The sequence below is a fragment of the Perca fluviatilis genome, chromosome 8 (genome assembly GCF_010015445.1).
Source record: "Perca fluviatilis chromosome 8, GENO_Pfluv_1.0, whole genome shotgun sequence".
NCBI classification, from domain to species: Eukaryota; Metazoa; Chordata; class Actinopteri; order Perciformes; family Percidae; genus Perca; species Perca fluviatilis.
This window is the reverse complement of record NC_053119.1, coordinates 13,499,294-13,524,126: the sequence shown is the minus strand read 5'-3', so window position 1 is coordinate 13,524,126 and position 24,833 is coordinate 13,499,294. Positions and strand designations below refer to the sequence as shown.

General features: G+C 41.8%; 2 protein-coding genes across 4 annotated transcripts in view; one reads left to right on the top strand and one right to left on the bottom strand.

The window, feature by feature from the left end:
* The window catches only part of wwox (WW domain containing oxidoreductase), a 145,917-nt gene that overhangs the window by 51,152 nt on the left and 69,932 nt on the right, over positions 1-24,833 (bottom strand). The window contains exon 9 of one of the 3 annotated variants that reach the window (XM_039807853.1): positions 16,076-16,228. The exons of the other annotated variants lie outside the window; for them this stretch is intronic. Coding sequence (XP_039663787.1) covers positions 16,136-16,228 — 93 coding nt within the window. The 3' untranslated portion in view covers positions 16,076-16,135. Of the gene's footprint in view, positions 1-16,075; positions 16,229-24,833 lie in introns of those variants that run through there. 3 annotated transcript variants of the gene reach the window in all.
* Positions 3,390-6,444, top strand: LOC120563596. Its single transcript, XM_039807855.1, has 5 exons — positions 3,390-3,625; positions 3,776-4,108; positions 4,203-4,383; positions 4,872-4,999; positions 5,088-6,444. The coding sequence occupies exons 2-5, from the start codon at positions 3,791-3,793 to the stop codon at positions 5,409-5,411; spliced, it is 951 nt and encodes a 316-aa protein (XP_039663789.1). The 5' UTR covers positions 3,390-3,625; positions 3,776-3,790; the 3' UTR covers positions 5,412-6,444.

Here is a 24,833-nt window from a genome sequence, read left to right as displayed (position 1 = left end):
ATTATGTTATATGTTCAGCTTTTCTGAATGGTCCATTTTCCATTTCCAGTGTTGAAGTCTGCTCATAGAGGCCATTGATCCAAAGACAAGCTGCCTTGACTGATTGCTGGGAGGAAACGCTGACATTATGTGCATCTGTGTGTGTGTGTGTGTGTGTGTGTGTGTGTGTGTGTGTGTGTGTGTGTGTGTGTGTGTGTGTGTGGTGCATGTGCGTGCGTGAGAGAGAGAGAGAGAGAGAGAGAGAGAGAGAGAGAGAGAGAGAGAGAGAGAGAGAGAGAGAGGTGTGTAGAAGGAGGCAAGCGGGTATTAGTCCACAGCAAATTTCTGGAGTTGAATAATATGGAGTTAAACAAAAAAAGTGTTAAGTGTTAGATTTTTGAGTTTATTTTCTAAATTAGACTACAGGTTTTGTACAGGGATACTCTTTGATGGTGTTATATTTCGGTTCATTCATTGGGTGTTGAGGAACTGATTCAACTAGCCAACTGGTGTTGATTCATAACGCACATTGACGTTACAGCTTTGTTGCTGCCGCGAACAGCCTTCACTTGGACTTCGTTGTGAGGCGGGTAGCGTAACATGTGCCATTTTATTTCTCAAACTATAACGTTAGGTTAGTCTGTAAATGACTCTCTTGTAAATGTACTGTCTTTATATACCGCATTTCTTTAGTTTTAACGACTACCTTGTCAGTGTAACACATTAGTAAAATTTTTGCTAGGAAAAAATTGCTGCTAGCTAGCTAGCTAGCTGCAGAGTTTAATGCCTGGCCCAAACTTGTCGAACGTGCTGAATATAACTTCATGGTTTGTCGCATTTTACTCGTAGCTTGCTAGCTAGCTCACGCGCCTTCTTGCTACTGCATGAAATTAACGCCTAACGTTATACTCCTCTTACTTCGGTTTCTGTGTGTTTTGCTAGTTCTATCAATTTACTTAACCTGCATTGTTTCTTTTAGATTACTGTTAAGCGGTAGAGTTAATGCGGCTAAGGACGATAACGGACCTGTCCTACACTGAAGGAATGACTTTACCTAGCTACGCTGAAGGAATAAAACAGGTAATGCCTCATACGTTGTCCTACAATTCTGGTTAAAACAACAGCCCGCCGCCACACTTGTCTCCTGAGTTGGAATGCCTATTTTTTAAGTAAATGGAGGACATGGGTCGTCTCAGTTGCTAAACTTTACCAACAGTTATAAAATATATATATATATATATATATATATATATATATATATATAAAATAAATATATTATTTATTTTTTGTGCTTGAATTTACATCGCAAAAAACGTCCCTGGTGTGTAAAGACGAATAACACAAATACTTTATCAAAATAAAGTTTTTTTTTTTTCCTCAAGTGGCCAAGATGTTGATAAAGGTAAAATCGGAGAGAGGGACAAAGAAATATGTTAAAATGGAAGACGTCAGCTTCTCAGACTTTATCAGTGCAGGTAAGCGATGTATGTTTTCTTACAAAGTTTTTAAAGAGGAAGAAGTAATACATTTTTAATGAAATGTTGCTTGTTATTATTCAGTTCAGCAGAAGTTTCTCATACCAGAAAGTACACCACTAAAAGTCACAGATGAGCAAGGCATAGAGGTGGACGAGGATGTCTTTCCAGAACTTGCAACAGCCAAAGAAATATGTTTTATCATCTACACTGAAAATGGTAAGGTGATACTTGGGAGATTGGTATTTTGACTTTGAAAGAAACATATTTAATGTTTGGCTGATATAACAAAACAATCCAAAAAGTAGTAGTCTAGTAGTATGTGAACTCTCCTGTATCTGCATTTCAGAGATCCCACTATTAGAATCTTTCACAAACACGACTAACTGTGCTGACCTGACAGAATTTGTGACACTTACACCTTGCGGTAGGCAGGATTTTAGAAAATATTTATAATTAAATACAAAATTACCATCTGTGGTGGTTGATTTTTTTGATTGAATGTGCCCTGTATCCTGTCGTTGTGATCCTCAGATGTTCCTGTCCTGCAGCGAGAAAGTGAAGGGCCTTCCTCTCCAAGTTTAACAGATACATTGTCAATCTCAAGCAGTCTAAGTAGCGACACAAGTGATGCTGGATTTCAAATGATTCAACCTGTCATGGAATTTACCCGTGCAAGAAATGTAAATTTATAACCTTACTTTTACAGTTATTTAGTTGTCCTTACCTCAAAATCAAGCTTAGATTTGGGTTAAGGAATTGAAACGCATTGCAAATTATCTGTATGATCAATATATTGCAATACCTGTTTAGTTTGTTAATTGTTTTGTATTTATCGGTTGTATTTAGACTGTGGAGCAGATTCTCACTTCAAGCCTGCAGGGATGACTGTGATCAAAGAGTATGAAGAGACTGGGAGTTTGAAAGATTCCACCAGGCGATTATTGGTGGACATCATTGTAGCTCACATGCATGAAAAGGAAGGGTAAGAGACTTACGGTCCTATCTTGCACCCTATGCAGCACAAAACTTCGGCCCTAAGTGTCTTTGCTAGTTTAAGACCGACACAGTTGTCAATTTCCCGTCCAGCGTCCCGGTTCGTTTAGGTACAAATGCACCTGTGCCCATCTTTGCACCCATGGGTGGCTAGTCTTACAGGGAGGAATGTTCGGGTGCATTCTGGGTGTATTGCTATCTTGAGGCAGCGGGAAGTGATCGCGCCAATGGGAGATGCCACTCTGATTGGTTTATTGCATGTTACGCCCAAAACACACCTATGATTAATGAAGACATTAGGTACAACCCTTTAGAACCATGCGCACGGAACCTATTTTCCACCGTCAAACTAGCAAAAGTGGATTTGGACACGCCCTAAACACACCTGCGGCATGCGCTTCACGCCGTGCGCTTACATCACATGTCAAACTCAAGGCCTGCGGGCCAAATCTGGCCCCGTGCAGATTTAGATCCGGCCGTATATCAATTTGGGTTCTCAATAAATTTTGGCCCGCCTAGTTGTGCGCCAAACCAAAAACACAGGAAAGTGTTTTTTTAAACTGCAATTACCTGACATTCAAAGCAGAATATGGCAGATTTTCTGACTCTGAGACTCAGAAATCCCCCCGAGAAGCAGAGTTTTCATAATCAGGCTGTGAAACAGGTTGTTGTTAAAAAAATGTATCATTGTTTTGCTTGATTTGCTAATTTCTATGATGGCTAAGGAACTCTTTTGATGACTTTTGTAGGCTTCATGTCAACAAAAATGTCGGAAAATGCTACAAATTTACAAAACGGTGACAAATGTCTGAGAAAGCCACAAACAAGTCGGAAAAAAAATTAGGAAAAAAAACTACCAAAATGTAAAAAATAAATAAAAAAAAAGTGACATGCCGTAACAAAAACTCTACATGTCTGGCCCTTGGTGGGATTCTCTTTTTCCAGTGTGGCCCTTTGTGAAAATGAGTTTGACACCCCGGGCTTAGATCATTAAAATAGGGCCCTTAATGTTAATAGCCTGAAATTCATATTTGTAGAAGAGGCAAGAATGCTATTACATTCAAAACCTTTGCTTTTGCAGGAGAGCTGTAAGTAAAGCAACGAAGGAGTTTCATGCCTTTGGGATTGTGTCGCTCTTCCCATTTTTGAAAGACCCATACTCAAAAAAGGGATATGTGAGTTTGCATTGTAGCCATACTGTAAACTAATGTTGGCAGTTCCATTTTTGCTTTGTTGATCTTTTGTGTATACAGCATATATACACTACATCCATCACAAACTTGTTATTGTCTGCCTTCCAACGAGAAATACTCTTTTATCTTCAGGAACATTTCTATGACATGCAGAGCAACAAAGGCTTTCTTGAGTGGCGTATAAAAACTGTGCAGCGTCAATCCAAAACCTCATCTGCATCCCGTAACAGAGTGGAGCTGAAAGGAGGTCCCACATCGTCAAGAACATCTGGATCCATAGATGACCAGCAAACAGGAGATGAATGTATGGAGGCCATGTCTCTTCTTCACCACATTACTGACCGTGACTTTGTCTTCCAGAAGATGAAAGAAACATTCCATTATCGGCAAAAGGTGCTCCATGACCCACAGCAATCGGCAGACATACTTCAAATGTTTCCTCGTTTCTTGGACACTAAGGGACTGGTAAGTAACTAGTGTGAATTGAAAAAAACGTGTATGTAATCTACTTGCTTTACTTTAAGTTATTTAAATGAAGGTCTTCCTATTTTTTTATCAGATTTTGCAAGACTTCTTGATGATGTTTGGAGCAGAGACTGCATCCAGGTTCCTGGAAAAATGGAACACCAGTTTTAAAGACAAAGTAATTCAAGAGGCCAGGACCCTCAGAGAGACGTCTCTCCTGAAAAAACAGCTGAAATCTGCCCTGAATGAAGAATCTGACACTGCTGATGAGCCAGGTACTACAACAGTCATACTTCATTAGTTTAGTAATGAGTTGTCAAAAAATCTCAACTGCTTACAAAAAAAGAGCATTACTGATATAAAGACCTTCTTTCTTTCTCTTAATACATTTGAATAACACATTAACATTACTTTTGACTAAAAAAGGAAAACTAAATTTGATTTCAGCTGGACATACAGTTGGACAATCCTGTCTGACAGTGTAGCCTACATCTTGTAGGCTGTCATGTTGTTGCAGCTCTTCATTGAAGCTCTGTGATAGTTTGACTCTGAAATATTCAAACATAAGACTCGATTTAATAGCTGCGCTATTCTTTTAAGTGGAAATATTCACCAAAACCAGCACAAGTTTGTGTTGATTGGCCTACTCTGCAGTGATGTTTAAGAGGGTTAAATGAATAGCAGAAGATGGGTAACCTTGACCTACCGAGGTAGAAGTGTGAAGAAATGCATTCTTAATTAAATTGTGTTACCCTGTCTGCAGAGTGGGACAGCGACATGGCATCTCTTCTTGTATTGCTCCATCTGCTAACTCCTCAACCAGCTGGAAGGAAGCGGCCCAAAAAGATCAGTGTTGGAGAGGCAACTGATCATTTGGTTAAATTTCACAAGGTTTGTCAAAACAATAGAATTAAATTTCAAATTTTGTCTATTTTTTAAACTAATTGCTTATGTGAAGATGTTTTCCTTTGTGTTTCAGTCTTGCCACAGCCTTGAAGAACATCTCATGACGATCGAAGGAAACCCCCAGCCGTATCTGCTGGCCACGGGGACTTCAAAAGCACAGGTTTTCACCTTCTACATAGTCTTGGATAGAAAGCTTCTTCCATGTCAGTCTTCTACATCTCTGGGTGCATTTGATGAGCTGTTCAAGTCCCATTTTGTTTTCAGTGTGCAATATGATGATGCTCTGTCGAGCTTGTACAGATTCCTGCAGACTACTCTGTACAATATCGATATAGGGACAACAGAAGAAACTCCAAGAGTCAAAGAGTTAAGAGCAAAGCTGTTAAACAAGCACTAATTTGCTAAAGCAGCAAACATGTTCAGATGTATCCTTTGTGCGTCATCCTTTGATACAGTTTTACTTCTGTTCAGGCACCTCAAATTAATTCATGCAATGTATTCTGGGAAAAATTTGAGACTAAAATGTGGTCAAATAGGATGTTGCTTGCAATTTTCAAGTTATTCTGGATTTAGAAGACATCTAATTAAGATACATGATCCTACTGACAACACATGTGTACCTCATGAAACCCCTTCCAACTATGACACTCAACTGCACAATCATTCTGAGTGCTTAAATGATGAAACACCCTCTACTTCATCACAATGCCAAAATGTTGAAGCAGGCCCTTCACTGTCAACTCACAGCAAAGATATGTGTGCCTCCATCATAGCCAAACTTTTGGGAAGCGGTGTACCAAATACTGTAGTTCTTTCTACAATTGAAAATTTACAGGAATTTGTGGAAGATTTGCAGTCTAATATTCAGGACCAAGTATTGAACTTACTTCCAGCTGACAATCCCTCTAGATCAGCCGTAGAAGAGCTTTTTAAAAGTATGGACAACCCTTTTAGCCAGTTGAATACGGATAGCAAATGGAAGAAGTATTTCAGGGAAAAATGGGATATTGTACAGCCAGTTGAACAGCGCCTAGGAGTAAGGTATGATACCAGACGAAATAGCAAAACTGGAACCTATGAGCAAGTTCCAATCAATGACAAGTTCATATATATTCCCATACTGAAAACACTCCAGTTCATTTTCAAGAATGAAAGTATTTGTGAGATGATGCAAACATGTACTCAGTGTGATAAATATGAGGACTTCTGTGATGGAAGCTACTTCAAAAGTCATCCTTTGTTTTCGAGTAGTAATTTTGCCCTTCAAATCCAACTGTACTATGACGACTTTGAGTGTGCAAATCCACTAGGTTCAAAAAAAGGTATACATAAAGTTGGCTGCTTTTACTTTATCCTTAGAAATCTTCCCCCCAGGGTGAATTCTGCCTTAATGAACATTCATCTTGTGTCATTGTTTCATGCACAAGATGCTAAGAAAATCTGGAATTGATGAAATACGCGACCCTTAGTAAAGGACTTGAAAATATTAGAGACTACTGGGGTTGCAGTACCATTTGCTGATGTTTCTGTATTTGGCACTCTTGCACAAATTACTGGTGATAACTTGGGTATGCATACCATTCTTGGGTTCTTGGTATTAGCATTTAGTGCATTATTTCTGTAGATTTTGCTTAATTGATAAATCTTCAGCTCAGTCAATTTTCTCAGAAGATGACCCAAGTTTGACTTTAAGATCACAAGTTCTGAATGATCAGCATTATATGAGTTTGGTATATGATCCGACATTAACTTCTTCATTTGGCATCAAGAGAAAGAGCATACTTAATACATTGAAATATTTCAATATTGCAGAAAATTATGCAGTTGACATAATGCATGATATTTTGGAAGGGGTTGGTCAATATGAGGTGAAGTTGCTATTTTTTTATTTGATTGAACATTTCATCTCTAAAGAAAGCTTGTTAAATAGGATGTATGCCTTTAACTATGGCTATCTGGAAAAGAAAAACAAGCCTACAAATATTAACCTTGACTCTGCAGGACATGGAATAGGGTTAAATGCATCACAAACACTGTGTTTGATCACAAACATACCTTTGATATTTGGTGACCTGGTACCAGAGGATGATTTGCACTGGCACTTGTTGCTGTTGTTGCTGAACATTATAAACATTGTGTTCTCATACTCAATCACTGAAGGAATGACTGTGTACTTAAAGCACCTGATTATTGAACATCACAAACTCTTCAAAGAACTGTATCCATCAAAGAACTTGTTACCAAAACATCATTTCATGGTCCACTATCCAAGGTGCATTCGAAAAATTGGACCACTCATTCATATCTGGACTATGAGATTCGAAGCCAAACACAAATTTTTCAAAGATTGTGTGAAGAACTATAAGAATTTGACAGTGTCACTTGCAAAGAAACACCAATTTGCAGTAGCTTATCATTGGGAATGCTTAACTTCAAAAGCAGTTGAATCTGGTCCAGTCAAACTGTGTTTACTTGAGACACTAGAATATGCAGAAGATATATCTGCATATCTGCACATTGATACACAAGCCACTGTCAACCTCACAAACTGGGTAAATTGTGGAGTTGAATACCGTGTTGGCCTCTTTGTTTGCACAAGCACTGATGAAAACATGCCAGTGTTCAGTAAATTAACCTCTATCATTTTGCACAATGGGAAAGTTGTTTTTGTTTTGGTTGAACATGAAACTTGTTTCCATGACCATTTCCATTCTTTCCAAATAAGTGAAAGCATCCCTAGGAAGGTTTTGGTTCTAGAAAGGGATAGATTAAAGCATTTCAAATCGTTTGATACCCAAATGTCCTATGGGTGTGATTCACATTTTTATGTTGTTTTAGAAAGTTGTATTGTTTAAGTGAATGTTTGCTGAAACATTTTTTCACACTGAGTAAAGAAAGCACTTCTATTCAAAATATAACTTGTTACACAAGTAAGTATCCATGTAGCATGGACTGTTAAACACTGTATGGATTTGTCAATACAAATAAATATTTGTAGTAATAATGGTATATTGCCCAAATGTCCTACGGGTGTGATTCACATTGTGTTGTTATAGAAAGTTGTATTGTTGAAGTGAATGTTTGCTGAAAAAAATGTTCATGCTGTGAGTAAATAAAGCACTTCTTTTCAAAATATAACTTGTTACACAAGTAAGTATCCAAGCATGGATTGTTAAACACTGTATGGATTTTTCAATACAAATAAATATTTGTAGTAATAATGGTGTATTGTTTTTTGTTTTATGTAGTCTTTTTCACCTAAAACCTTTTATTTTGTATCAACTCTATAAGTGTTAAATAAAACATACTTTAAGTGTTGATTGTTAACACTATGAAGGAGTTAACATTAAAATTGACTCAAGGTTAGAGTTCTATTTTACTCTACATGGGATTAGTGTTGAACTCCCACAATAGTTCAGTTTTAACTCCTGAAAAGGGTTAAAGGATCAACTCCTACAAAATAGTTACTTTAACTCTGTCCTAGAGTTTATTTGATGGTCACACATGTACACTCAAATTGAGTTGATTTGAACTCCCAGAGAGTTTATTCCAAAGGCTAAAATTTGCTGTGTCTGATGAAGTCATACAGGAAATCAATGTCGTATTGAAAGGAGAAAAATGCCCTGCCCAGGGGTGGTTGCACACAGGCCCGCACACAAACACACCGACACACTTAACAACGAGACAAAGTGTGATGTGCTATGAGCAACAACAAAAAAAGAAGCTTGATACTGAAACAGTTGTTGGTGATATGTCAAGTGTTCATGTTCAAGTACAATGCTGAGGAGAGAGAAAGGCCAAAACAGGCTGCAGAGGCTTTCAGATACACCCACAAGTATGTCCAGCCTTATTTCTCCAGTTGTGTTGGTGACAGTTGCATCTGAATGTGGATGCCTTTGTAAGTATGCACATGTACGTCAGGCTTCATAGGTTTCCATATATGAATTTGTGTGCATTCTGTATATCAAAAGGCATAGAGTGCAGGGCCGGCTCCAGGAGAGCAAGTGTTTAATAATGTATGGGGCCCAGAGACAGGGCCCTATAGATGGAGATGGACTGGGTGACTGAATTGTCAAGACACACACAGATCTGCACAAACACAAAAGAAAACACAAACACACACACGCACAAACCATACTCCATCTTGTTCACACTAACATACACACATAAACATACACAGCAGTCCATCTTAGCCGCGCTTCGCTTGATCTCCACTCCGACCACATCAATTGTTAATAAAGTCGGGGCCCAGGCTGATTACTAAAGATTATTCCGCTGTTTATTCTGATCAATAGAGCATTTCTATTCCTGCAGGCCCTCGTGGAGATGTTTGAAGGAGCAAACAAGGGAGGGAAGCAAAGACAGAGAGACCCATAGAAAGACGTGGGCCTTTATCTTAATGACTTTAGTCGCAGCAGTGTCTCCAGTGCCTACTGGAGCTCAGAGGGGAAGTTAGGTAGATCTTAGCCTTGGGCTACAGCTCATGATTCCTACCAGCAACTTCAAGACTCGGAGCCCGGCTTAGACTGGAGTGGATATTAATTTCACTGACCAAGTGGCAGACAGAGGTACTTCATAAGACCATCAGTCACCAGCCCTAAGCTACTCAGCGGCTATTACTATGGTAATGTACACACCAGGCCTGTTTGTGTGTGTGTGTGTGTGTGTGTGTGTGTGTGTGTGTGTGTGTGTGTGTGTGTGTGTGTGTGTGTGTGCGTGCGTGCAGGTGTGTGTGTGTGCGCGCCTGTGTGCATGTATACTTGAGAATACACACGTTTTGTGCAAGAGGGAGGGAGAAAGACAACAGGGAGGGATTGAGCAACTACTGTAAGCCTGTATCAACACTCATTAACAGAGACACACAATTACGTAGTCCCACACTTATGTTTCTGTTCAACCGGCATATGATGTTCACAGAGTAATTAATCATAAAAGGCGGAGAGGGGGAGGAGATGAGGAAAAAGGGACGGGGTGGGGGTTGGAGGGTGGAACAACATTATGAGTCTGGGTAATTGTCTAATTTTCCTTCAGAGAGCCCAACGAGGAATTAGAAAACAAACTGCTAGTGTAGTCGCTCCGTTCCACAGTTGGAGGATAAGGAAGGCTATCAAAGCATCCATCGTTTACTAAGTATAAAAAAATAATAACCAGTAAAGATGGTTGTTGAAAAGGTACCTTTTAATTTTTTTGCTAATGACTGAATGTTTAAACTCAAAAAGGTACACACTGTTTGTTACTACCTTCTGCGAACACTCACTGGCAAAGCACAAACTGTAGGAATACACTCCCTGGAAGAGACCCAAGTAGGGCACACACACCTACATGTGTTTGTGAAAAATTTTTGCACAAACATGCAGATGTCTACTCATGGACAGACCAGCTGTTATATAGATGTAAGCACACAAACACTCTCAGACAACAATGCAAATGCACAAGAGGCACAGTCGCATCATTGTGGATTTTGTGTAGCTTTATGGGACAACAGCAGGGAAAAAGAAATGATCGTCACTGATCAGAGGTGTTACTGCTAAATCCACCATCACTGGAAGGATAGAAGAGACGGAGCAGGATGGGCCTAAAAGTGACAAATGAGACATACAGCCAGACAGACAGACTGACACTAACTTGTTAGCCTTCCGGTCACCCATACCCAGTTCTGCTAACAGTAGCACTTTACTTTAAAGCACTCTCTTTTCAGCAGGATAAAATAACAAGGTAAAAGTGTGAAAACAACTTAAAGTTACCTGCACTTCAGTAAAAGCTGTTTCTTCCCCCAAAATTAATTGCTTCTTACTGGGGACATTGAGTGCACATGACAGTGAAAGTCAAAGAGGTAGAAGGCATCGCCTCGGTCCTCCTTTGTTCGGTAAATGACTAAATATTTAATGTTCCGGGGCTCTTAAGATTAAAGGTAACATGTTGTCAGTAATAGTGGAGCTACTTCAAAGGATGTAAATTATGCATTTCTTCCTTTAGCAGAGAAATCAAAGCAGGTAATGAAGATTAAAGTTTGTGGACCTCCATTCTCTCTCTGGTTGAGGAGAGAGGAGAGGAGACGAAGAGAGAGGAAAGAGGACCTGCGTTAGGAAGGTTAATCTATTCGGAGCGTGGGTTATCTGATTAAAGAATCATTGTGTTCATTTAATCTGTTCCAGTGAAGCTGGTGTATGGAGCTGGGAGATAGTGGTGGGGCAGGTGCCCAACCACCACTGTCAAGAGGCGCTGAGGCCAAACCAAAGTGGCAATCAAAGAACTGCATGACTTTGGGGAGACTGGGAGACGCACACAAACCAGTTATGTTACAGTTGTTCACTTGTATTTGAAGTAGACAGGTGGGAAATTGTCTGTAAAAAATGAGAGACAGGAGGAAGAAGTAAAGAGCTTCCAGTCACAACACAATCCAAAGTGCAGGTATAGGGCTTTTTCCAATGCAATCTCACTCCTGTTCCCTTTAACCTTTTCCCCTTTCTGATGTATCTGTGTACAGATGGAGACTATACTGTCTATCAGTCCTGGACATTTTTTTTGTCTGTGAAGAGCTGTGCTTACGAGCCCCCCTCGGGGCTATATTTTACTCCTCTCTGCTTCGCTAAGACACTAGTTACAGCACAATGCCACTGGCCACCAGAAGGAGTTGACATTTAGAAACACATTTTTTTTTTGTTCTCTAACAGTCTGTGCTCCTCCATGAGAAATTAGTAAAAAGACGAGAGACGCTAAAAGGAGAAGAGAGGCGCTTAGCCCCGTCTTCACACCCATCTGCTCTGTGCCAGCCATCACTTAGGCTATCCCACAATGCACCTCAGACAGGCCCCAACAGAAGAGTCAAGCCCATTAGCCTAGCGACGAGAGTGCTAATCGTCACATTCCATTACAGTCAATGGCAGCGTGATGATTCTAATGTCCATTTGGAAGAAGTCACACAAGGGCCGATGTTGCGTCACCAGAGAAAAAGGGGGACACAAACCAAAGAGTAACTTTGAGGTGACGAAGGTTTGGCAACCAAAACTATTATTTGAGTGTTTGAGCATTGAACTATATTTATATTATGATTTGGGTCGAAGACACTTAGGGATAATTATCAGCATTTCCTCTCACATCTCCCCCCTGATCTAAACCAGCACCACAACCCTCTACAGTGTGTACCTGTACACACAGCACTCTTGTGAAGCTGAGACAGTGTTGCGTGAGGCCCAAATGCAAAGTGAACAAAGCCCAGCGTTATTCTATTGGAATCAGATTCCTCTTTAACTGAACATAGACTTATCGATCACCGTGAAACTACACAAGAGCAGCTTCCAAATGAAGGAAAGTGTGAGAGAGCGGAGCGAGATAGAGAGACGGAGGGAAAGGGGAGAGAGAGAGAGAGAGAGAGAGAGAGAGAAAGGGGTAAATAACATCTTCATCTTCACTTGCGTCTGCAGCAGCCAGTCAGTCAGGCATCATTAATCCAGTGAGGAGCCTCATCCGTAATGTATTGGTTCATTTTACAACACTATAGGGCTGTCTAAATATTGACAGAGCTCTGTTGTCTGGGCTATTGACTGTCATCAGAATGCTCCCCTTCAGTGCAGTGTAAAAGGGAACTGTGAGGATCTGATGTGTGCGTGCATGTGTGTGAGTGTGCGCGCGCGTGCGTGCGAGAGAGTCAGAGCGCTTGTCCACACAGAGTGCTGCCTTCACATGGGCAGCACATGTAACAGCACAGGTTAGAGCCCACTAAAAAACTCAGAGCCCACATGCAAAAACAAACTTAAGACACATGCGTGTATTGTAGACAGACACACACAAACATACACACTCAATCACAAAGAAGGGCTGCAGCTTCTTGTTACTTGGCTGTCCTCTAAGATTCACTCACCTCAAATGATTTCTATGCAAATAGAGCCACGGAGAAAAATGCAGCAGCTGAATTAAATCCAAAACACATTTGGTCAAAAATCAATTCCCCTGGTCCTCTCCTCATCCACACAGACAGCCTACTCTCCACTCTCCCTATCCACAGCCCACAGCCCTGGACCGCTGATAAATATTCATTTTTTATATTTATGTTACCGAAAAAAAGCTGTGATGGGCAAAATAGGAAAGCCTCCCCAACAAAAGCCTTCTGCAAACACACACGCATGCACACACAAACATGAGAACACACTAAAAGACAGACTCGCAGCTTACAAATAATCAGATAACTACTGCGATTCCACACAGGGATCATTTAATGGAGAATAAATAACATAGATCTACATTATGATTTGACTGTGTTATACTTTTAACATGTTAGATATAGTGTGTGAAAGCAGCTTTCTGACCTCTGAGCACACACTGCGCTTTTAAAGTCCTTCTACAGCTTTCCACTCTCCCTGTGCGCCAGAACAACCACGACTCTCCTAACAGCACTTGAACATTCTCTTTTTCCAAAAAGAGATGGTAATTACTTGACAAATCACTGCCTCTTTAAAGTGCCAGATGAAAGAGTGTAAATGGGGGGAAATACACAGGAAATAAAAAAAAAATCATTTTTTTTTCTCTTCTCCGTTAAGTGGCTAGAGAGGGAGAACTGGAGATATTTAATGTTACTTAAATATGCAGTGTGATTCCACCCGCTGATTAAATTATAGCGGATGAGATCTTCCGTTGGCTGGAAACTTGAAAAAGTCCAGAGCTGTTTAAAAATGCATCAAACATGCTGTTGGATTAGCTCTCTGTCTCTGTCTTTCACATTCCCGCTGAGGGGAGAGAGGGGAGGACCGAGCCATGGAGAGGGGGAGGAGAGACAGAAATCACTCCTCTCTCACAAATAAGACTAATGCTGGTGCGTATGACAGAGAGCAAATATGATAATGAAGAAGTCACAGCACACTTAATAATGAAACAAATAGAAAAGGAATTATTTGAATTAAGTCAACCCACTGCAAAATGTGACAGCATCCACGCGCGTGTGTGTGTGTGTGTGTGTGTTTGAGAGAGTGTGAGTGTGTGAGAGAGAGAGAGAGAGAGAGAGAGAGAGAGAGAGAGAGAGAGAGAGAGAGAGAGAGAGAGAGAGAGAGAGAGAGAGCGTATTAATTAGTGTTTGCCAAATGGTCCAAGTGAGAGCCCACTGGGTCCTGTGCTCTGCACTTTTTTGCCTTCTTCCTCCACTCTCTTTCTCTTCCTCTCCAGAGCCAAGATGTGCATATGTTTTGGGCTGCTTGAATTTCTCCGCTAATAATTGGGCTGACCCACAGGCGGCCCTCATCCACTGGGACAACACTGTAAACATGAGTTTTTTCTATCTCTTTCTTTGGGTGGGAGAGCTTCTCTCAGCTCTCTCTCTCTCTCTCTCCCCCCCCTCTCTCTCTCTCTCTCTCTCTCTCTCTCACACACTCACACACACAAGCTGAAAACACAATGTAGCAAACTGATCAAACAAATAAACTACCAACCAAGACGACAAGAAAAGGGGCTTTACTCCACGCTGTATTTCCAGTGATGAACAAAGAAACACAAACCGCTCAGAGCGCTGCTCCCACTCAGTCAATGACAGAAAAAAATAAATAAATAATTGAGCGCAAGAGAAACTGTTTGAAGAGTCAGAGGCTTCTTGCTCACCACATTGCATCAGAGGGCCAGTAGACATAGAGTACTTTCCTGCAGAGATGGGTAATGAAGGCGGGTGGGAAGTTATTCATAAGAATCTGACCATGTAAGCACTTGTGTAGAGACATGATGTTTAATTTGTAGTTTAAGCAAAAGAAGTTTTCAAGTCCGGCTGCAAATAGAGCACAATAATGTCACACTTGAGTGGGCAAACAGGTCAAACCACCTCCATTGTGCTCCTTCGGGAACAGCCAAAATGCGGTGTGGGACTCCAGCACGCTGAGGGTTAACAGATTGAATGAGCTTTGGAGCGGTAATAGGTTGTCCAAAAATGTACCGCTTATCTTATATAGCATACTTCCATAATTTAGATGGTGTTTGCATGTCTGTGTGTGCATGTTTCCGTTTGTTTGTGCGTGTGTATTGGTGGGGCTAAGCATGCTACTGCCTGTGTGTGTGTGTGTGTGTGTGTGTGTGTGTTAGTTCCTCTCTGTGTGTGCACATACGGTCTGTGTGTGCACAGATTGTATGTGTGCAGGCATGCTCCTGAGTTCAGAGGTAGTGACAGCTTTGACAGCTATACCTGCCAATGGCCAGATCCCGGCGATAACCCCTGCTGTCGCCACAAAGCCGACAGAAAGGCTCCAATTTCCCCCCCAGACACTGGTCCAGTCTATGGAGGCAGAAGGGGGGGGGTAGAGAGACAACCTCCAGCCATTCTCCACAATACACTCTCCTCATTCCACCCCACTAACACATGAATGGCGATCCAATTGATTCTTTTTCACCCCAGTCCATTTTCCCACCCAGCCAGACACAGAGAGAGGATTTTGTGCTCATCTGCCCGTCCTTGTGTACTTCATATCAGGGAGAAGACTTATAGAAAGGGAAGGTAAAAAGGGGGGGATCTTTATCAGAAAGCGAATTAACGCTCAAAGTGCTCCATTTGGAAGGTATATCAGGCCAATCCATTAAAAGGGCCTTCAGAAAAGAGCCGGCGCGGAGGACACCTTGAGAATGAACAGAAGACCTTGCTGAAACAGCACTCTTCACACACAGGAGGAGGGAGAGAGGGAGAGACAGAGAGAGAGAGAGAGAGAGAGAGAGAGAGAGAGAGAGAGAGAGAGAGAGAGAGAGAGAGAGAGAGAGGGTTTGTGCCACGTGGGGCTGCATAATCACCTGCTAAACACTGTAAGGGTTATACTTGTTACCTGAAGAAGAAATTACATAAACTTGCTTAAAATCCAATTACCAATTGACAAAATCACATCTTAATGCAACACTGTTAAGAGAAAAACCCCAAAATGACATTTAAGCCATATTCATTTAGATTTGTCTCATTATTGTCCATGACTAAATAACATTTGCAGTCCACGGTCTCTCTGTCATACACACTGGCCTGTGTGCATTTCCTCTCTCTTGCCCTCTCATGCACACACACTCATGCACGCACACACCTGCTCCAGCAGTGAGTTCCATTAATCTTCTCCCAGGCCCTGTCCTCTGCGGGCTGACCCAGGTGAGAGAGGGGGAGGCTGGGGTCAGAGGCTAGAGGGGTGCCCCCGTCTGGATGGGGGCCTCGTGAACATTAGCCCCTGGCCAGTGGGGTGGGGGGCCGGTGGAGGGACCACCCCATACAGACTGCAGAAGGACAGCGATTAGAAAAAGAAAAGTAATTCCTGTGTGAATCCAAAGGTGGAAGTCACTTTAGACAAATGGACAAATGGAATTTGGACCACATTACAGAAGAGGAATACAGTAAAGATCACCACTCTTAACACAATACAGTCTCACATGAATGCAAAGCAGTAAAAAAAGTATATACTTTTTTTGTGCTAGAGATGTGCAGTCAAACACATTTTCAAGGAAAACAGTGGCAGAAAATGTAAAATACAGTTATTTAATAATGAGAATCTGCTGATACGGAGTCTAACCTGATATATTTTATTTTACCCCATAATACAGCTGCACTCTTCATGGTCTCCTATAATACATTATGTAGTGTACACTGCTTTATATGTATCGAGGCGTAGCTGAGTTTCAGTGTGCCACTTCATACCACACATACGTTCCACAAGCTAAAATGCACTTTGGATGGGTGATTCACTTGAGAAATGTTGCTAAAAAAGTAAGGTACTATAGCAAAGCAATCCTGTTTTAGCCCATGTGCTCATATCATACATTAATAGCTACAGTAGTGTATCTGGAGATAGATGGCTCATAATAAACAAAGAACCAAAAATGGATATATATTGCAATTACTGGTCATTTAAAATATGTATTAATTGGTCTTGATTTGAATCCTGCAGATCAGTTTGGGACAATCCTACTATTTGTTCATAGTAATAACATAGTAAGCTCCTGTAAAAACAAAAGGCCTGGGTATACAGTCACAGTCAATCGACATCAACATCATAAACTTGAAAGACTTATGATATCAGGGAAGATGTGGTTTTGGCTCTTACAGATGCAGTGTGTGCCACCGTGCAGATCACCCCAGAGCTGACCTGTTCCCAGCCTGAGAACAGAGACCCGGGCCCCAGGGGTGATCCTGTCTTTTTGTGCCTACGCTCCCCCTCTCCTCTCAAGGGTAAGACCCCAAACAAGCAGCCCCTCTGTCTGGAGCACCTACCAAGAACAGAGACTCAACTCTTCCCCTGGCATTATTGAACAGCTCAATGAACAGGGAGGACACACAAAAGTTACAGAAAGTGAGTGAGCAAAGAGAGAGACGGGCAGAGGGGAAAAAGCCAGAAGAAAGAACTCTCATTTGTATTAGCGTACATACACAAGGCCACGCATACATGGGACTTGGCAGCACAATTTGACGAGGATGACTGGTCATCAACAAGGACTATTAAACAGAAAAATAATCTCTTCTCTGTACACGACAACAACTCTCCTTCCCTTTCATTCTGTCATCCTGCAATATTATTTTCACTGCAAGGTGTTCATGTTCATAATGACAGTTGATGATGACGATGACCGCATGTGGTTTGTGTTCACTGTGTCATTCTTTGAGCACCACAGTGTCGTGCTAAGAGGAAAAACTGTGCTCTTAAAGCTATAGTGCGTAGTTTCTGCCGCCCCCATGAGGAATTCTAAGTAATCTCTCCCCCTCAATTGTATCCAAGGAGGACACAGAGGATTAAAAATACATGATTGACTCTTCAGAAGGGTTTATTATCTTCACTCTTGTTTCTGCGTGGGAAAGTCACCGGACGCCACAATCTTCTGAACATAGCCATACTGAGAAACACAGAGAGAGTTGTGTGGAGCCGATAGTCTTAATTAGCTTTGTAGCAACTAATTTTGCAATGGCTTGAATGTAATGATGACGTTCATTAATATCCAAAAGTTACACACTAAAGCTTTAATCCAGGGTCAAATGCAGAAGTAAGATATAAGACAATATTTTAAAAAAGACCACATAAAAACTTAAAAACACACACTCATCTATTCCTAACTACCCCCTCCCACCTACCCACTCTCTCTCTCACTCACACACACACACACACACACACACACACACACACACAGACTTGAAAGTGTCTGATATGCGAGGCGTGTTGATCCTGTTTATAATGGCGAGTTTCCTGGTGTAAGCTGTTGGTCTCCCCTGGCGTTGGTCTCCCTCTTCTCTCCCGTCCCTCATCTCTAATGCATGAGCCAGCTAGAGAGACCGCGGAGGCCAAAGAACGAGCAAAAGGGAGAGCGAGGGAGCGAGAGCGAACAGAGGGAGAGGCTAACCCTGGCACTGCGGCGCAACACTTTCATATTCTAATAAACCCAACATGAATACACCCATACACAGAAAGGGAGGAAATTGCATTTCTAAAACTCTCTCTGTATCAAAGGGCATTCCGCTGAACATCTCTCATACACACACACAGACACACATAAACATGCAGTCCGGCATTTTCCAAACCGGGAAAAAATGAACTCACACAAACATACACACAGGCACGCACACACGGGGAAGGCTCAGAGGGATTACAGTCTGCTGACGACAGCAGTTGAATACACACCACACAGGCATAAAAACACAGAAAACTTCTTAAGAGAAGTTCTGTTTGAGAAAGTTCTAACAAGATGTCAGATGCGTGGAAACAGTAGGAAATGATTTCCCTGATTATATCAATGCATCACTGAGAGCATGCGGAAAACAAGTGATGGGTAACAGCAAGAGAAAGTGAGACAAAGAGCAAATCAGAGGGCAAAGATCCGGAGCAGAGAGGCAAATGTTGTGCAAAACACGTACGCCGAACTCCAACTCAGACGGGTGCCTCATTTCTGGCCCCATCTCCGTTAGAGCGAGCCATTTAATTTCAGGCCGCTGATACCCATCCCTCCTTTCACAAGAGTTAATATCCCATTCTCCCTCCTCCTCTCTGCTGGTGTGTGATGGAGTCTCAGTGACAGCCTGTAATGCAGGCCTGTATGCATTGATTATATGACACCCTCCATTCAGGTGTGCTATTAAAGTTCCCCTCCTCTCTTCCTCTCTGCTCTGCCAGTGGAATAATGTCCAATAATAAGAGGAGCAGGTGACTGGAGCCGAGGCGAGAGCCAGGCTGGCCCAGACAGGAACACCAGTTCCCTGGGCAGGACTAGATGAAGATACGCCCATGTTATTCACTCCAGTACCGTGAGCCATAGAGGAACAGGGTGGGGGAATGCATAATTGCATTTAAATTACATGAAGGATGCTTTGACTACCCCCTTGTCTGGCTGCCACTCCCCCTGCATATCTGCACCCATGTAAAATCAACCCATCCCAAATGCTGTAGCTCCCCTCCCCCAGCACTCAGTAAGGACGCCTTCATGTTTGTCCCACACATACAGCCATACAGGACACAGAGAATATGCCTTTCATTAGTGTTCAGAAATAAGTGTGTCTGTGTACGCACTATGGAACTTGATATGGCGATATAACGTGTTTCAAACCTCTAAAGGTAAGTAAAAATGCAGAAATGAAAATCAGTGCCCTGAAAGGTGGCTAAAAAACACCAAACACATACAGTATGAATAAACTGATTACATTAATTAAATGAGGCAATAATCAAAAGAAAGAGAGGCAAACTACAAGAAAGGACCATGGCCAAATTAAAAACTAAATATAACTCAACAAAACTTTCTTTAAGAACGTCCTAGCTACAGTACTATACCTGAGTAAACAACTGCAATTATCACCAGAAAACAACACAACCCTTTTTTCACCTGAACTAGACACAGACTAGTCTATGTGTTTATGAGATGCAGTACATAGGGATGAAAGATGAAGTTAAAGCAACACCAAAGATTCTTTTGTACTTTAAAATAATGTTTCCAAAATCGTTTCAGTGGTTCATCAACTCGTAACAGGGTGAACGGCACTTCTGCATTGGCTTTGCGGCCCTCTATCGGCTATAACCGCACTATGCAAGTTTGCCAGATCGGGTAGCGGATCTGTAGTTTGAATGAGACCTACGACAGCGGTAATGGACAATTCCGCTTCCAACCTGTAGGGGGACCGAAGAAATCACACCAGGTAAGAGAAGCCAGGGTCATGTCGGTAGCTCAGTAAACCAGTTAAATCCTGGAGACAGAACCAGTAGATATCCCTCATAAACAGAGCAGAGGCCATGACAAGCATGATACTGACAACAACATTGGTGTTTTTCTTAAATGAATAGATACACTATGCCTCATTATTTTGTTCAGACAAAAAATAAGCCAAAGTGGTGGATATTGTGAAAACTCTAATTAATGAGGTCCTGTAACATCTGATTTCAAGTCAAAAACTTGGATCATTTGTATTATTATTATTTAGTTATTGGACTGAAAGGACAAACCACATCTAAAAACACTATGGGCCCTATCTTGCACCCGGCGCAGAAAAGCGCACAAAGCCCGACGCAAGTTGTCAATTTCCCGTCCAGCGCCCACGTTGTTTGAATAGCGAATGCACCTGCGCCAATCTGTGCGCCCATGGGCGTGCTGGTCTTACAGGGAGGTGTGTTCAGGTGCATTCTTGGCGTATTCCTATCTTGAGGTAGCGTAAAGTGATCGTGCCATTGACCAACAAAAACCTGGTCTAAAGTCAGTAACGCAGCATTTCATTGTTATTTTAACGCCTGCTTCACCTTGTGGAGTTTAGGTGGCATAGTGTTCTTACCATATACGATCTGCTCACGCGCTTTCACTTCACGCATGAGCAGATACGTTTCTTCTCCTGAAAATCTCTCCTTCCTGCTCAGCAAATCCACCATCATAATAGCAATGCGCCAAGGTAAAAACGCACCTGGCTTTTAAAGGGAATGGGAGAGGACACTCTGATTGGTTTATTGCATGTTACGCCCAAAACACACCCATGATTAATTAAGACACTAAGTACAACCCTTTTGAACCATGCACAGACCCTTTTTTCCGCCATTAAACTAGCACAAGTGGATTCGTTTCGCGCTTCACGCTGTGCGCTTAGATCGTTAAATAGGGCCCCATAACTTAAATAAAACAATGAATGTTTCACCATGAATTATTTGTAACCACATCACACCTGATCTTGTGCTTTTGTTCACAAATTTGTATTAAACAAATTCAGTTTAATGTTTATGTCTTCATTTGCAAAGTTTGAGAATATTTGATTTGGGTCTGTCTGCCATATGTCATTTTATGGGTTTAACATTAGAAAGATTGCACACATAACTTATATTAGATATCTAAAACCAACAAGCACAGAATAAATCGTGTTCATAGAAAAATAAAAATCGTATTCTTTCTACAATTTAAAAAAAAAAAAAAACTTGCACAGCATCATATCATTGGTCACCAAACACATTTGTGTATCTTAGCACAGATGATTTATAATAATAAAATGCTTGATGTTTTTTTTTTCTTTCTGAAAACAGATACTAACATTAAAAAGTTCAACACCTGAACTCAAGGCATAACACGGGTTTTCAGATCCACATGATTAGATAATGAGACAATGATAACATAAATATTCCTACAATATTTCAGAAACTATAAATGTATAGTCTGTCCTGTAGGTTGGTACACAAACCCATTATAGTAACTAAAATCAGGTCATATTATAGCAGCTGTACCAAGCCTCAGACAGACAACATCTTTAAGCCTTCTGCTTTCACCCACACAGTATTCCTGCTGTATAGCACAGCGGTCTACCTTCACCATCTCTGCCTTCTCTTTCTGTCTTTCTGGGAAGCTCCAGGCCCAGAATAGAGCTCAGAGCTCTAGGGTTTACATAAACCACAATACCTTCTCAGCTTGGAGGGGAGGAGGGGAAGAAAGACACAAGCATCTGTTTATGTTAGCATTTTATTCCAAAACATAAAATTGAATCAATCTTTTAATACTCTGGATTGTATAAACATGGGAGAGAACTGCTTGAATAAATATCAAGAATGAAAATGGATTTTTCGTCGACGACTATTATCTATGTGGTTTATTTATGAATACCCCGGCTGGTGCCAAAATAGGCAAGACATAAAAAATACAGAGATAATGTGTTTAGCCTTTTTCATTTTCTTCTTTTTAAGTGAACGAATAAATATTAGGATTTACATCACATTTACATTTTTATCAAAATCAAGTTGCGTGTACGCAACCATTTTCATTGATGGTTGCCAGGACAACTGTGAAAATAACAAGAGCAACATGACACTGACATCTTTAACAGGAAAATCATTAAAAGCAACATGAGGGGCCAGATGATGCTGTCTGTGCCACAGTCAGTCTGTGACTGATAATCACCATGCTGGATCCATAAATAGACTAATAGCTCTTTCACTGCTCCCACTACGATGCACTCAGTCAGGATGTTTAGTGGGTGTTTTTGTAAAAATGATAGATAAAATCCTCTCAATCTCAGAGTCTCATAACAGTGGTGTGTGATATCAGACACAGTGCGAGATGCCAACATACACACACATACACGGCACACACAGCAAAACATATGCCAGGGCCATCTATCGCTGGCCACACAACACCCACCGACGCTTAACTACTTCTCATACACACATACTGTATATTCATAAGGTATTATGCAGAATAACAGTTTTATGGATTTTAAATGGCATTCATTTACGAACACTGTGGCTAGCCATCACATGGAAGGGCTATTTTATCCCCTCTTAATGTAGATCAGTCTTCTTGGGTGAGATGCAGAGGGAGGGCCAGGACATTAGGGAAGTTGGATCTGTCTTCAGCCACTGATTAAACACTGGGCCGAGGTGAAGGAATAGAAAGGGATGGCATCAATTGGGACTGAGGCCCAAATGCATAATGGAACCATCACATGAATGCTATGCCTCCATTAATATCTTTGAGGGTGGGGATTCCAGATAACAAGAAGCTTTTTCCGTCCATATGTCTTACCTCAGGTTTTTACGAGCAGCGCTCTGGTTATTACCGTACACCGCACAGAGTGAAACAAACTTCACACAACCGCACTGAGAACCGCAGCAGATCCTCCACAGCCAGGGAGATGACTTTCTATAGTCTGTACACGCTCCAGTGTGTGTGTGTATGTATGTGTGTGACAGGTTTATAGGAGTCATTTATCCTGCTCAGCGGGCTAGTGTAGTGCCGAATGGTGGCCTGAGTGCCAGGCGTAGCTTATTGTTGTGTAGCCTTTATGGGCTACATTAAGTACAGCTGAGTGAGAGGGAAACATACAGTACAATACCCTGAGCTCACACATGTCATACACACAGAGATTAACTACCTCCCTGGGCCCAGGGCAGGCCTGCAACCACTCAGCACAAGACCCTGGCACACTACCTCCAACTGCAGACACGGGTGAAGGGATGTGAGTGCGTGAGAATGTAGGTAGGCACTAAAACTAATTACAAAAGTCCGTGGAAAAGTTCAGTTAGCATTTAAAGAAATGACTAAAGGATGATGCCTTGAGACACTGAGAATCTCACAAATCATTCTCATCAATACTTGGTCTGCTTAAGATCACGGAGGCTGGTTTTCCTCTAAAGTAGACGAGGCAATATTTCAGTAAGAAGCACTACAATCCAGATGGTGAGAGATCAGAGCAGGTCATTAAAAAGCCTCTGTCTCTCCACTCCTCGGATCAATCTGAGCCATAAAAACAACATGGATCTCACATCACCACTGGACTGCTCATTATTGGCTTCGTTAATAAATAAATAAAACAAATACGCGGAACAAATCTGTGCACATGCATAAACAAAAACACCCCATGTGGGCACTTGTTCTGAGACACTCTGGCACAGACAAACGGGTCCAACAGTCAGGCCATTTGAAAAGCAGTTTTATTCTCTCACTTACCCACTTATAACACCGCACCCACCCGCGTGTCTGCTTTTTTGAAAGCTTCATAAGCGTCGCCTCTTCAACTGTGTTCCACAGTGTAAAAATAGAGGCCATTATATTGCCTAATGCCTACCTGCCAGCCCTCTATGCTCCCTCCTGTAGACGAAGGCTTTTACATGATGAGGTGGCTGACATGTTCCACACACACCATCCATTACCATATGTACACTGGATGAGACTCAGCCTGCGCAACTTATACTAATGCATGTTTGGTATGCCCTGTGGGGGTGGGAGACACATACGCGCGCACACATGCACACACACACATAGCACGCTTGAACAAAGAGATGCGCAAACTCTCTCCCATACAAATCTGATGGCAGCACTGTGATATGCCACTTGTATTAACAGCAGGATGCTTTTAAAGTAAATAAAAAACATTATAGCTCTGGGTGAGGCTTGGTGCTGCTTCTCAGAGGCTCGCTCTGTGTATGTGTGTGTTTGTGTATTTGTGTCTGCGTGTGACTAGAGGAGGGGGGCAATCCTCTGCTCTGGGGCGGCGGTTCCTCTCTAATTGCCCCTCTAGGTGCCTGTGTGCTGGAGAGCTGAACTGAGGGTAAACACAGATCTAGAGATGATTAATAGCCGGAGGTCAGGGCGGAGCACAAACAGGCAGAGAGGCTAAGACCTCACTTCAGCCTACCTCAGCCATCCAAACCTACACACAAACACACACACTGTACGCCAGGAGAGTTCATTTTTTCGGCAGCAGATCGTGTTCACACTACCACATAAAAATAAAATAAAAATCCATCCATCCTGGATTCCTCTGAGCAAAGCGGAGAAGAGGTTGAAGATAAAAGAAGAAGTAGACGGAGCAGGTCAGTCAGGGGTCAGGGTGAGAGGTAAAGTTGAAGGGTGAAGGGGAAGGGTGAGGGTGAGGGTCACGGTGTCGGCC